Source organism: Fulmarus glacialis, unplaced genomic scaffold, assembly GCF_000690835.1.
Source record: "Fulmarus glacialis isolate BGI_N327 unplaced genomic scaffold, ASM69083v1 scaffold16635, whole genome shotgun sequence".
Taxonomy (NCBI): Eukaryota; Metazoa; Chordata; class Aves; order Procellariiformes; family Procellariidae; genus Fulmarus; species Fulmarus glacialis.
In genome coordinates this window covers 38,807-51,964 of record NW_009215098.1, presented here as the reverse complement: position 1 = coordinate 51,964, position 13,158 = coordinate 38,807, and the positions used below count along the sequence as shown (strand labels likewise).

Here is a 13,158-nt window from a genome sequence, read left to right as displayed (position 1 = left end):
CTACAAGTCTTTTAGTGGGTTCCTTCTCCCTGGAGCAGTGGCCTTGGGCACCATGGTGACGGCAGTCAAGTGGCAAAGAAGCTGTTGTCCTGTTATCAAGTTTTAATAAGACGACTTCTGAAATCCTGTTTTTCATGCTTCCCTCCATCCCATCCCCCTGCTTTTTTTGTTTTACATCTCTTGGCATTGAGTGAACTATATTCATGAATCTATTTGAAAAACATTGGTCATTAGTAATTAACAATACAGTTTATTCCTTATTGTTCATTGTTAACAGAACACACGTATTGCCTTGGAAACACTATTAATTGGAGTTGAATGAAATATATAGAACTAGATGTTAAGTATGTTGTTTTTGTTTTTTTTTTTAAAGTTTAATGAATTTTGGCTTGGACAGCTGTATTCTTTTCTCATTTTCTGTGCCTTTTAATTAAAGTGTGAAAGGAATAAAAAAAATTCTTAAAAATTAAGATGCATGTTTTGAAAAAGAATACAAACAATGTGTATTGTGATTAAAGATTTTATACATATACATACACGTAGGCACACATATTACTTCAGAAGAGTTGTTAGTATTCAGTTACACAACATGCTCCTTTACTCAAAAGGAAACAAAATACATTTAGTACGTTTTTCATATGACAGTGTTTCAGTTGCTAGAGAAAGGCGCAGTGGTGTGCGCAGAGCAGCCATTGGTGAGCGCTGCCCGAGCCCTGCCTCTGTGCTGCTGGGCAGCTTTGCCCACGCACGGGGCTGTTGGGCTTCCACTCCGCCAGCAAGAAACAGCTTTTGCTTGCTCGGTAGAGCATGCGGATAGGAAGTTTAAGGAATGTTTTGTTTTTTTTTTTTTTTTTTTCTTCTTTCTTCTCCCCCTTGGGGAACACTGTGTACACTTAACTGAATAAATTAATAATACTGTCTCTCTGCAGAGTTCATCCCAGCAAGTGAGATTCAAGCTTATGGAAAGGAGTTAGAGACCTGCGAAAAGTTAAAAACCCCCATGCCAAAAACTGCTATCTGCACAAATACAAGTTGATTTAGAGATTCATGTATAGAACTGATGATGAATTGCCCATGGTTTTGGGGAGGCTAATTCTTTTGCTTTTGATCGCATTGGAAATCTAAAGTTAATGCTCATGAGAAGTAAAATTAGAGAACGTGGGTTACTCGGCGTGCCTAAAGATCGCAGAGGCAGCAGCGAAAAGACAAAACTTCTCTTTGAAGCAGTACCTTCAGCTGTGTCTTACTGTGTGCACTGGGAACTGAGAGAAATAGCAGCCAACCTGGGAGAAAATGCCAGCTAAAGGTAAATACTTCTTCAACGAAAACGATGACTGCAGGATATCAGACCCGCTCTATGAGAAGTACCGCTATACAAGCCAGCAGCATCCACTCCTGCTATTGCTGCTCTTCATCGCAATCATCTTCTGGACTACTCTAATTATAATCTTTTTTGTCACTGATGTGAGTATACTTTTTTCTCTGTGTTCGATGTTTTCAAAGATGATGAGGAATCGCTATAACAGCACACAAAACATTTCTGACTAAATAATTTTTTGAGCCACATGGTATCAAAGTTGCAGTGTTGAAAGAAATCAAGTAAGTGTGTATGTAATGCTGCGTATGTTTTTGAAGGGACAGGGAAGAGAGGAGACGGTGTTGTCAGGGACATGCACAGTTACTGCAAGGATTGTTCTTTCCTTCCTATATGTTATGAACAAATCATAATCTATGCTAAATGGTAGCTACGGTAGTAAATAAGTAATAAAGGGGCCAAGGAAGGAACAAGAACATAAGTTAAAATGTCATGCATTTCTCGTATTTTCTTTTTAGAGCCATCTAAGAAATGTAAAATAATATAGTGATTCATTGGTTATGAATTCCTGAGGTGATTTTTTTTTTTAAGGATTTGTAGATTTTTTTTTTTTTTTTTTTTTTGGTATTAAAACCACAACAGGAATCTCCCAGTACAAAGGGTGATCTGTTGAATCAATAGTTAGTTAGCAAAGAGCAGGGATCCTATAGGCATAGGAAAAATGCAGCTTAAAGAATTTTTTGTTGTGTAGCGTAATACGATTTTCTGTAAAGAAATTAGGTGTTCTTCAAGCCAGCCCAGTTGATAGCTGGTAAAAAGGGGAGTTGATTTAAAGATAATGTTGTAAAAAGGTAATAAGGAAGCTGTTACAATCCTTCATTGCCTTCTAACACTGCTTGCCAAATACTGTGCTTCATGATAAAGTGTCTTTCTAAGTCTCTCTTTAGCAACAAATCTAATCTTGCCAATTGCACTTGTATCCCTTTTAGCTTTTATTTCTTAAAAAAGGAAAGAAGTAGCATTGCTATTTGTATGTTACAAGTCATCTGTAGAACTTAGGAACAGAGCTGTTACACTCCTTTTTAGCAAAGCTTGAACTCCTTAGATGCATTTCTTTGGGTGCCTCTGCATTGTACAATATAGTATAGTCAGAATTTAGCTTAAAAGACAAAACCAAAAACATTTGGTTTGGGAAATAATAGTGGTGGAACTGGGGTGGACTGGGTATCTATAGTAGTATATATTATATTATCTCTGTATGTGTGAATATCAGAAAGTGTTTAATGCTGCTACAGTTAGACTACTTAGGAACTCAGGTTAGCATGTTTTAAAGCGATCTAAGCTGTTTCCAGGACAGTATAGATGCATTTTCCATTTTTTCTAAACGGGACATTTAGACCAAGTATAACACTTTGTTTTGCTTTTGCAGGAAGCACATTATCATCTTGCCTTCATTATTGCAGTATGTGCTGCTCTTGTCATATTTGCAGTCATGTACTTACTTTTATCTATTGAATCCCTATTTCGGAGATGGCTAACATTATTTGGAGTTATGATTTGGATTTGCTTCTTAATCGTAGGATATGTATCTCTTTTTGAAAAAGAAAATGATTATCAACTGTGGGAACAGGTATGTATATCTTGTTCATTCAGGTACTTACATAGAACTGGTAGTCAGTATATATGAACGTGTGTGCTTTATTTTTTTCTGAATGTTATAACTGCATAATAAATTTTTCTTGAGGTTTAGGTTCGCTTTCCTAAATTGGTTTTATTGGTTTATTATAGTCAGTTTTAGTTTGTGTTCTTTATTATAGTGAAAATACAGTTCATCTGAGAAAACTGGATAATAGCATAAATCTATGCAGGGATTGCATCTTTAAGTTGTAATTGAATTGTATTTTTATTTAAGATTTTTTACTAAATCTTAATTACTATGAATTCATCTTTGAGAGAATTTTTCATTAGTACTACTTGCTTTGTTAATTTATATGGGTCAAAGTGGTGTTCAAGAAATGTATAAAGGACTCTAGAGCTGGGTGTGCCCTAGGGAGCATGTTTTCAAATCAATGGGAGAGGTGAAGTGAACAATAAGAATTAATGACACATCCTGGCATAGCTGGGTGTGGCTAAAGTTCATTGCTTAGTATCTCTGATCAGAAGACGGGCGATTTCATGATGCCAAAAATATCATAATCTGTAGGAAACTCCTCCTAAGCTCTCGTAATGTAAACAGAAGAGTTTTTAATGAAATAAAAATGACTTTTAATCTTGTTTTACTGACTCTTCCCCTTCCCCTCTTTATTTCAAATAAAGAAAGATATAAATTATCAGTTAAACAGCCAAAATCTGATTTGTATTATGGCCTGGATCCAGCACTGTGTATTTACATTTGCTGTTCAGTGTTTTTTAATTTAAGGAAGAAGCTATTACCTTAGGAAAAAACAAAATTTACTGTTCTTAGCTGTAGGTACAAATATGTAATGAAACAAAGATTTGATTTTGCTGCTTTCAGTGCTGCAAGCCAATGTCTTGTGTTGTTGTCATGTGCTAATAATTCATTAATGTTGATTTAAGGCCTAAAATATGAGACCCTAGATTAGAAAGTAGAAGTGAATAGGTTCATTTCAGACTTTTATCTGAAGCTATGAATTTATCACTAATTAAAGCTATTATTTAAATGTAGGTATTATTTAAATGCAGCATGCTTGTCCATGCTTATAAAACTATTACACAGCATTCAGAACATTGTGATAGGGGTTGTATGTATGTCAGAAAAAGACTTATTTTTTTTTTTTTAGTCCAGCTATAATAGTAAAGATGAACATGAAAAGATTACTTCTGTTGAATGAAAACTTTTATTTGCTTGTTTGTTTGTTTACTGTTGTCCCAACCAAGCTATCTATTCTGGCAAAACATTTAAGTGCAGTCTGGGCCTTGAGACTTCCTTGAAGGAAGCTCGTGTCTGGAATGGCACGAGTTGCATTGCGATGATGAGATGGAGCTGAGCCAGGAACGCTGCAGTATTTTCCTCTGATCAGGGTTGTTAGTTTCCATATATATGAGCTAAACACTATAACAAATCTATAAATATGGATTTAAGTTTTATAGACCTTCCTTCTGATCCCTAGCAGTTCAGTGGACCATTGTGCATTTTGTAAAATCTGTGCAGCTAAATATGTAGTTAGTGGCAATAATGATTATTCTCTTGTGTCAGCACCAGGAAGTATTGGTCGGATTTTTGGGTTTTATCAAATATGGAGTAAACACACGCATGTGATCAGGTGATGTTAAAATTAGAATAAGAACTTGGAGAAGGTGAGAAATCTGGTTCTATTCAATATTGCTATCCTTGCAACACACTGTTCCTGATACATGATGTACGAAGTTCATCTTCAGCTGTAATGGATAAATTAAGGATGAAGGGCAAGGACAACTGAAAAACTTAAAGGTGATATGTCATGTTAAATTGTCTTATCTATGAATCTATAGCTGCTAATTCCCTCAAAGCTTTTAGGACTACCATTGTTCTTATGTTTTAAATTGTGCTTTTGAAATGTCAATATTTAATTGTTCAGCCTGAAAATGAGCGAGAATCCTGCTACTTTCCTCTTTGTTCTGTAGTGATTTTTGGCAGGCACCTAATAATGTATGTGTATTTTTTTTTTTCTTTCTTTCTCTCTTTCTTTCCAAAGGTGCCATTCTTTCTATTCATAATCTTCACAGTTTATACCATGCTACCCTTTGGGATGAGAGGTGCTGTCATAATTAGCATTCTTTCTGCTCTCTCCCATATTATTGTTCTAAGCATTGTGGTAAGCATGACTTCTCAGGAAAATAAGGAATCCATTCTATTTCAGGTAAGGAAATACTACTTTGTTAAGCAATTAAATATCCTAGTCATATTACCATTTGCTATTGGCATAACTATCCTGTTTAGGTAAGTTCCAAACTTCCACATGGATGTTCCAAATTCATGGATTTGGAGTTTGGGCCCAATGTGTTTTGCATGCTTTTCATAAAAACCACAATTCTTTTCATCTATAATGCATTTTGGTTTTCTGACCTAAGAGGAAGAAGCAGAATTATTATTTTAAGTTTTTTAACTAAGTTACTCAAAATATGACAAACTTTGTCACAATTGTTCTTCCCAATCTGTGCTGTTTCAGATGCGTCCTATCTAACTTCATCTGGCACTGCCTACAGGGTGGATCAAAAGGGCCCTTGCTGCCCTGGGGAGTCAGCAGGGCCTGGGAGTGCTACTGGGTGCTTTCAGGGTTCCCAACACTTATTAATAGGGTGTGTTCAAAGGAGCACCCCAGCTCTTTTGATGCAGGTGTGCGTCAGACTTCACACAACACGCTGATGCATGAGTTTGTAGACTGGTTTCTCCCTAAATCAAACACTGGTGCCTGCAAATAAATGTTAAATGATATAGCAGAATTTTCTGTTTCGTTGTACTACTGTATTTTTTTTTGAAAGTTAGCTTATATTTCCCAAGTACATCCTGGCTAATTGAAACACTATGATTTGGTGTGTCACAGGGTAAGAGAAAAATTGAATGTGGTCTGGGATTGATAGTTTTTAAGGGAGTAGTATGTGTATTGGTGAAGTATCAATGACTGTTCTGCAGTAGGTAAATATTTTTCTTCTTGTGCAGCTACTTGCCAATGCTGTCATTTTTCTTTGTGGTAACTTGATGGGTGCATTTCACAAACGCCAAATGCAGGTTGCTTCGTGGGATTTGTATAGATACACACTAAAGTGCATTCAGGTCCGAATGAAACTGAAGATTGAAAAGAGGCAACAAGTGAGTGAACTAATTCATGTTATAAATTGCTTGTTTTCATTTCTAAAGTCTGTATAATTTTATAAGGTTGGTGACTAATGCATGTTGAAAGGCTTGGTCCAATCTTTGTGATACCCACCTAGTGTGAAAAATAAAAGCTGTGCCATTTGTAACAAAAGAAGGAAGTTAAAGGGAGGAAGCTGTTCTGTGGCTTGTCTATATGAGAACCACAGTATTTGTAACAGGAATGTAATTGCCAGTTATTTTAGTTACTTTTTTCCTAGTATAAAATGTTACTGGGACTGGCCCAAGGTAACTTAAAAGAGCATGCCCTTAATGCCCTGAAAAATACTTGTAAGGTAATTTCAACAGTTAGTTTCATACTTCCATTGGTCGCATTTTTTTTCTTTTGAATTCCAAAGTATTATTTATTCTTGTATTTTCTTGTCTCACAAACTATTTTCTTTTGCTAGAAAGAGAAAATTGGAGCCTAAGGGAGAAAAAAAATCGCATAATAGATTACAGTATTCGAGTATGACATCGTTTTTTTCCATTAACTCCAGTGGTATTTAAAGAATAAGCAAGGAACGTGAATTTCTTACTGAGGAAGGATTGTAACGAAGTATCAAAGCTGAAACTAGGGCAGCTTTCCTCTTTTATCCTGGTATAAGTAGGGTTAAGAACAGCAGCTCTAGAAGGCTGATGCGTGCCGAGTTCTCTGCCCACCAGTTATTACATAAAAGGAAGGGGCTGAAAAGTGACTGAGTTGATCGAATTGAAAAGAAGAAAATGCCACACTGCTAGTGTGATCTGTCCTCTGATGCTAATCTTGTGAGATGAGATGACAAATTTGCATGAAAGTCCTGGCAGAATTTCCCCACGCAGCAGCCAGGGAAGCATCTGATCAGTTTACACAGGCAGTGTGCTCTCATTCTTTGGGCAATGTGGTAACTTGCATGTGTGGGTTTTGTTTTTTTTTTTTAATGGCTGCTTGTTTGAAGTGTAGATGTGCTTAAGTCTATGGACTGCTTTCTTTTCATCTGTGTTGTAATATGTCTCACAATTTTGAGTCTCCTTTTTGCCACCCACTTTTTCTCTGTGAAAATGATGTGAGAAATGCTGTTCAGGGTTCATCATCACTTCCTTGAAAACTGTGTAATGTGCCAGCCTCAAATGGCCCCATTACATTCACTGGGGCTCTACTGTCAGTTTAAATTGTTCCCCAAGGTTGACTCTCCTAGTATTAAAATACTAGAAGAGGGGAAGGAGGTGTTTCTGTTTCTCAAACTAAACTGCTGTCTATACCTACTGTATTCTAGTACTCGATGCTCAAGGACTACCTCTTCCCACTCTGATCCTGAGGCATTTCTTTTTGGTGGCAGGCTTACTGCCATCTGTGTACTGCTGCATTGGGTATTCAGGAAAAGGGGACAAAGATTTGGTCAAAAGGGACAGCATTTTACTCAGTTACACAATGTGTTGACCTTGCTGGCGATGTCATCTGAAAAAGTTCCTGCTTGTAGCTGCTCCATGCAACATTTCCTCTTCTGTGGTGACTGTCTCTGGGGCAGTAGAGCCCTTCCTGGGTTAAAAGTACTCTCTTTTTGTCTTCCTCTTCTGCCTAGCAACTTAGGGTCTTCTTTGAAGACTGGGCTTTTAAGTCAAAGACAGTGTAAAACAGTGCACTGAATAATCAAACAATGTAAGTGGTTTTTGAAGAGTCTGTATTCTCACTCAGTTCAAAAGACTTTATTTCAGTGGCATCAGTTCCTGGTTCATTTAAACTATAGCAGCATGTTGTCAACACTTTTGCTGCTTTTCCAGCATTTGAGAATTCACAAGGGTTTTTAATACTGCATAGATTGTTCGTTACAGAATATAAGCTTTTACCAGAAGCTTTATCAGACAATGCTAACGTAACACTGAGATTGGTGGACGAAATAAGTTTTCATTTATCCAGAAACTGTAGTACTGAATACTGAATTTTTGTGTGTTTCATGGTTACAGAGAAATGTCACATCTAGGTCACAAGGAACAAAAGAAAAAAATATGCAACACCCTTACTTAACTGTAAAATAGGTGATTTTGAGAACACAAATGTAGAAGTCTTTTCTGGAAAACCTGACAAGCATTACTCAAAAGCTATTTGAATAAAGGTGTTTGTTTTTTTTTTTAATTCCTTCTTGCAGTCACTAAAATCCTGCAGTTTCAAATTTACTGTGTTAAGAATTCTGCATCATTAATTTTCTTCCCTCTCCTTTTAGGAAAATTTGCTTTTATCCATACTGCCAGCTCATATCTCTATGGAAATGAAGCTAGCAATCATAGAGCGACTAAAGGAAACTAATGATAATAGGCAAATGCATGACAACAACTTCCATAGTCTATATGTAAAAAGGCACCAAAATGTTAGGTAAGTGGAAACTCTAGAAGTAATTTTATTAATATAAGCTGCTGATTCTCAGCAGTGTATATGGTCCAGTGAAATTAAAATTTGGAGGTAGACTTTCAGGCTGAAGTGAGCTTCTTTTCTGTTGTGGGAGGATAACGTGTCTTGAACTGACGTGCTGTCTTCTAAATCAGTTGAGATACTTGAACTCTTTTTTTCTGGAGTTGTTTTCCAAACAGAGAGATGCTTTCTATTAAATGCATTTTAATATTTAAGCTGACCATGGAATTTCAACTATTTTGTTTTTTCCTTTTGTTCTTGTCTAGCATTCTTTATGCAGACATTGTAGGATTTACTCGCCTTGCCAGTGACTGCTCTCCTAAGGAACTAGTGGTGATGCTGAACGAACTTTTTGGAAAGTTTGATCAGATTGCAAAGGTAGGTGTTGCAGTTTGTTGTGCAGTAGGGATAAAGGCCACCATCGGAAAAAGAAGTAGTTTTTTCCGCAAGAGAGAAGGCAGTTGGTGTTAGTGCTTCTGAAGTCAGGAAGGGAAGACTGCTTTGGCGTTAAAGCTAACTAGCAAAATCACATAGAAAACTTAAAACAAAAATGGGAAATTTAGCAAGTTGTTACTGTAATTCCAATTCTTGAGTCCGGAGGTTTATCTGTATTGTTCAGGGAAATGTCTGATGGCAATAAATGATCGTAATAGGGCTGTAAGAGGTACTGTATACAAGCTCTATTGAGGAGCTTTGCTGTGTTCAGTTAGAAGGATTGTTTGTTGGCTCTACAAATGGAGAACTCTCAGGCACACATTTAAATTCATAAATTCAGTCATATTGCATCAGACTAAGGAGTTCTTTAGCTCAGGAGTAATAATTAGTAATGGATACTTACAGAAAAGTGTAAGAATGGGAAGTAGATTAAAATGGTCCCTATTAAGACATACCCTCACTACTGACCCTTCCGGCTCGCAGTAGTTCTTACCACTTCCAAGTGCTGCTTGAGGTTAATTTCTTTGCAACTGTAATTACAAACGCAGTTTTTGAGTTCTCTCGGATTACAGCAACTGTATCATACACATGTTTGCATGATTGACTCTGTGTGATGATTTCTGTTATCCTCTAAAACTGACCCTAATCTTGTATATATGTTCTGTCATAACCATTGATTTTTCTGTTAGTATTATGAGACAAATATGGCTTTAGGAAAATAAACACTGCATTTTGTTGCATCCTATGTGACGTCAAAAAATCAAATACCAACCCAAATTCTGGTTCTAGAAATTTAGCACTGGTAAAGCATAACTCAAGACTAGTGACTACCTATCAAAACTTCCCATGGTTTAAAGATGTTGGTTTGCTTTCATAATTGACTATATTTGGATATACTGAATGCAAATTAGAAAATTAATGGACTTGGAAAATCTTGCTTTTGTGAAATTCTAAAAATTCTTCAGAAAAAGTGGGAAAACTCTAAAATTATTAATATAGCAGAGGAGTGAAATTGCTTTAATTAAAACTTTGTGGATGTCATTGAATAAATTCTTAAATATGTCACTGATTAAAACCTGGCTAAAATCCTAGTTAACCTGTTTGACTAAATGACATTGCTAATCTTTGTATTTATATGAATTCAGTTGCTGTTAAAACTTCAAGTACTGGCAAGTAAGCGAGTCGTACTAACCGTATTGTTGCAAAGCAGCTTTTAAGAACATGCAAGTAAGTCATGTCATCTTAGTTGCCACGACTTTTTTATGACAAAGTAGAAGCAGAAGTTAAAGACATTTGGTCATTTTTTGCAACTGTTCCTCAAACAAAAACAGAAAAGATTCCAGATTTTGAGTGATATGTTTTAATTTCTCAATCCTGTCTGCAAATTGCACTGTTTAAAAAATATCTGGATTTACTGAGTCAAGGTCTTTTGCAACTCTGTGGTTGAGCCGTGAGAAGAGATTCGTGCTTTTTGTGCTATTTTTGTTCTGCTGGGGAATATTCTCAGTCATCTTTTCCATAATGTAAAAATGTTGTAGGCTCCAATGTACCTAATAAAAGTCAATGGCTAACCTGGACACTGAGCTGGATACTGAAGTCTAACAGCTCTAACCTAGGGCTAGGTTCCCCTGCTGATCTCTGAAACTGAAGAACAGGGCTATCTAAGCTTGTCACTTGCTGCAATGCTCAGAACCTACTGGATGGCTTAAGATGGTGGAGAATGATGGATGTTCTCTTAAGGCTTTGACTGATGAGGGAGAACAGCCTAGTTTGGTAAATTGCCACTGATTTGGGCTGATTTTGGAGTTGACTGAAGAATTGCTGGGCTGTTCCCACAGCAGGGAGGGTTGGGCAGCTGAAGGTGTCAGCTAGCCCAAATTAAGCCATCTCTACTCATCAGTCAAACACTATACAGCCTCACAGAATTAGCCCTGGCTTGCTTGCAACCTTTGTAGTTAAAATTCTTCAGTAATGTTTTAAGAAAAGACAGTATGAGGAGCTCTTTGGTCTTCCCCTTTCCTTTCTCCAGCCAGTCATGGGCAGCAGTATCCTCTGTTGCACAGTTAGGAAAAAGTTTTCTGCTGCCAGATAGTACTGCTTTTTTTTTTTTATTAGCAACAGCAAACTGTAGTGTGTACCGTCTTCCTTTTCAGTCATATTTGAAACAAAAAAACCCATTTTGCTTCTGCAAAACTACCAGGCTGGGCATCTTAATTCTAACGTCTCCCTAAATTCTGTGCAGGTTTTACGACACTGCACAATGTTACTTATGAGGCTGCCGTGCAAAAATTGAGGAAAAGGTGAACAAACTGCCTATAATTCAGGTGTTAATAAAGACAAAGATTAAAAGATAGATAAGTAGATTTCATCCTTTAGATGGTAAATTCTGTGACAGTTTGTTTTTATTTATAGTTTCTCAATTGCACACAGTTCCAAGAATAAAGTCAGAAACTAGTAAGACAATTTTATTTCAGAAATGCTTTAAGTGGTCATTTCTGTTACCCTCCAGTGAGCAATGTCCAGGCATTTGGATGTGGGAAAAGAGAAATAAGCTTTGCTTCAACAAGGATTGAATTAAGCCTGACTTTCTTAGAACGACATAGAAAAGTCCTAGTTTTGGTGTCATTAGCCTATTTGCAGTTCATTTTTTCCTGTTAAATATGTTTACCGTAATTTCACAGGAGAATGAATGCATGAGAATAAAAATCTTGGGAGACTGTTACTACTGTGTCTCAGGCCTACCTGTGTCCTTACCGGTTCATGCCAGGAACTGTGTTAAAATGGGACTCGACATGTGTGAAGCAATAAAGTAAGTATAGCACAGAAGACTTTGTAATGTATCGAGGCTATGAAGATATTGAATACAGTCATTCTCACTTTCCTTGTCAACATTCAAAGTGTATTTATTACCTGTAGTTGGATAGTTACGCATTAGGTCATAAGTTTGTCTCTTGTCTTTGCACTGAGTGTATAATGAGACTAAACCTTAACAGATCTCCAGGAGGAGGAGAAGAGAAAATCAAAAGTGTAACTTATGCTCTAACACCCTCCTCCCTCCATAGGCAGGTGAGAGAAGCCACAGGAGTGGATATCAACATGAGGGTTGGTATTCATTCTGGGAACGTGCTGTGCGGTGTGATTGGCCTCCGGAAGTGGCAGTATGATGTCTGGTCGCACGACGTGTCCTTAGCGAACCGCATGGAGTCCGCGGGCGTACCTGGGTGAGGATCTTCCCTGTCAGTGGTGATTCACTCCGTCATCATGGCTTTCATAATCCTGGTTTATGAGTCTGGAATTTGTAACTGTGCCGTGACACAAATCCTCATAATGGGATGATGAAAATAGGACAAATGTGTACTTACCAGACCTGTAAAATGTTATTATTTTCTGATTCTGTTTTCAATGAACTATAAAATTCTATTCTTAGGCAAGTGACTGCTTCTTGACTTTCCCTTCATTGAAGAAGCTTGTCCGTCTTCAGCAGTGCATTATGTTGACTTAGTTAATCCGTGTTGTGCACAGGGATAATGCTGTATTTGTAAGTTCAGCTAAAGAATAGATATGCTACTTATGTCGACAAGGCAAAGCTGCATATTTACCTAATGTTTCTGTTAATATATTGATCAGTCCCACTTGATTTATCTTAGTTCTATATTCACCACCACCACCCCCCCAAAAAACACAAGTCAGAAATTAAAATGCAGCCTGATGAGGAGCATCCAAGCAAGGAGAGTTTGGAGCTGTTGGTTATTGCGTATTCTCTCTGTGCAGCATTTGTCATGGCGGAACAGGAAGGAAAGTGAGTGGTCCTGAGTGGAAGAGCTGAGGCAAAGCAGTAATGTAACTTGCCATGTGCTGCTCAGCAATGCAGAGGATTGGGTCTGAGGCTGATATTCATGCTGCCTTTTTTAAGATGCTTATTGAAAAGGACAAATATAAATGTTTTTTAAAAACACCAGCATTTTGTATTTCCTCATTTAGGACAGTATTTTTTTTTTTTCTAAGTTGAACTTGGGGATTAGAATTCAGCCAAGAAACTCTTCCCCCCCGCCCCCCCCGATAGTCGGCACCAAAAAAGACCATATTAAGAGTTTCTCTTTTTCCATTCTCAAATGAGACCATGATTTTGTAGGTTCTTGGTAGTCTGTGCAAATTAGTACTTCTTAATTG

At 37.1% G+C, this 13,158-nt stretch overlaps 1 protein-coding gene across 1 annotated transcript in view; it reads left to right on the top strand.

The window, feature by feature from the left end:
- Positions 1–1,293: 1,293 nt before the first annotated feature.
- The window catches only part of ADCY7 (adenylate cyclase 7), a 31,289-nt gene continuing 19,424 nt past the window's right edge, over positions 1,294–13,158 (top strand). Inside the window, exons 1-8 of the mRNA XM_009578830.1 lie at positions 1,294–1,464; positions 2,745–2,945; positions 5,011–5,175; positions 5,976–6,125; positions 8,369–8,517; positions 8,820–8,931; positions 11,670–11,797; positions 12,051–12,209. Coding sequence (XP_009577125.1) covers positions 1,294–1,464; positions 2,745–2,945; positions 5,011–5,175; positions 5,976–6,125; positions 8,369–8,517; positions 8,820–8,931; positions 11,670–11,797; positions 12,051–12,209 — 1,235 coding nt within the window. The remainder of the gene's footprint in view (positions 1,465–2,744; positions 2,946–5,010; positions 5,176–5,975; positions 6,126–8,368; positions 8,518–8,819; positions 8,932–11,669; positions 11,798–12,050; positions 12,210–13,158) is intronic.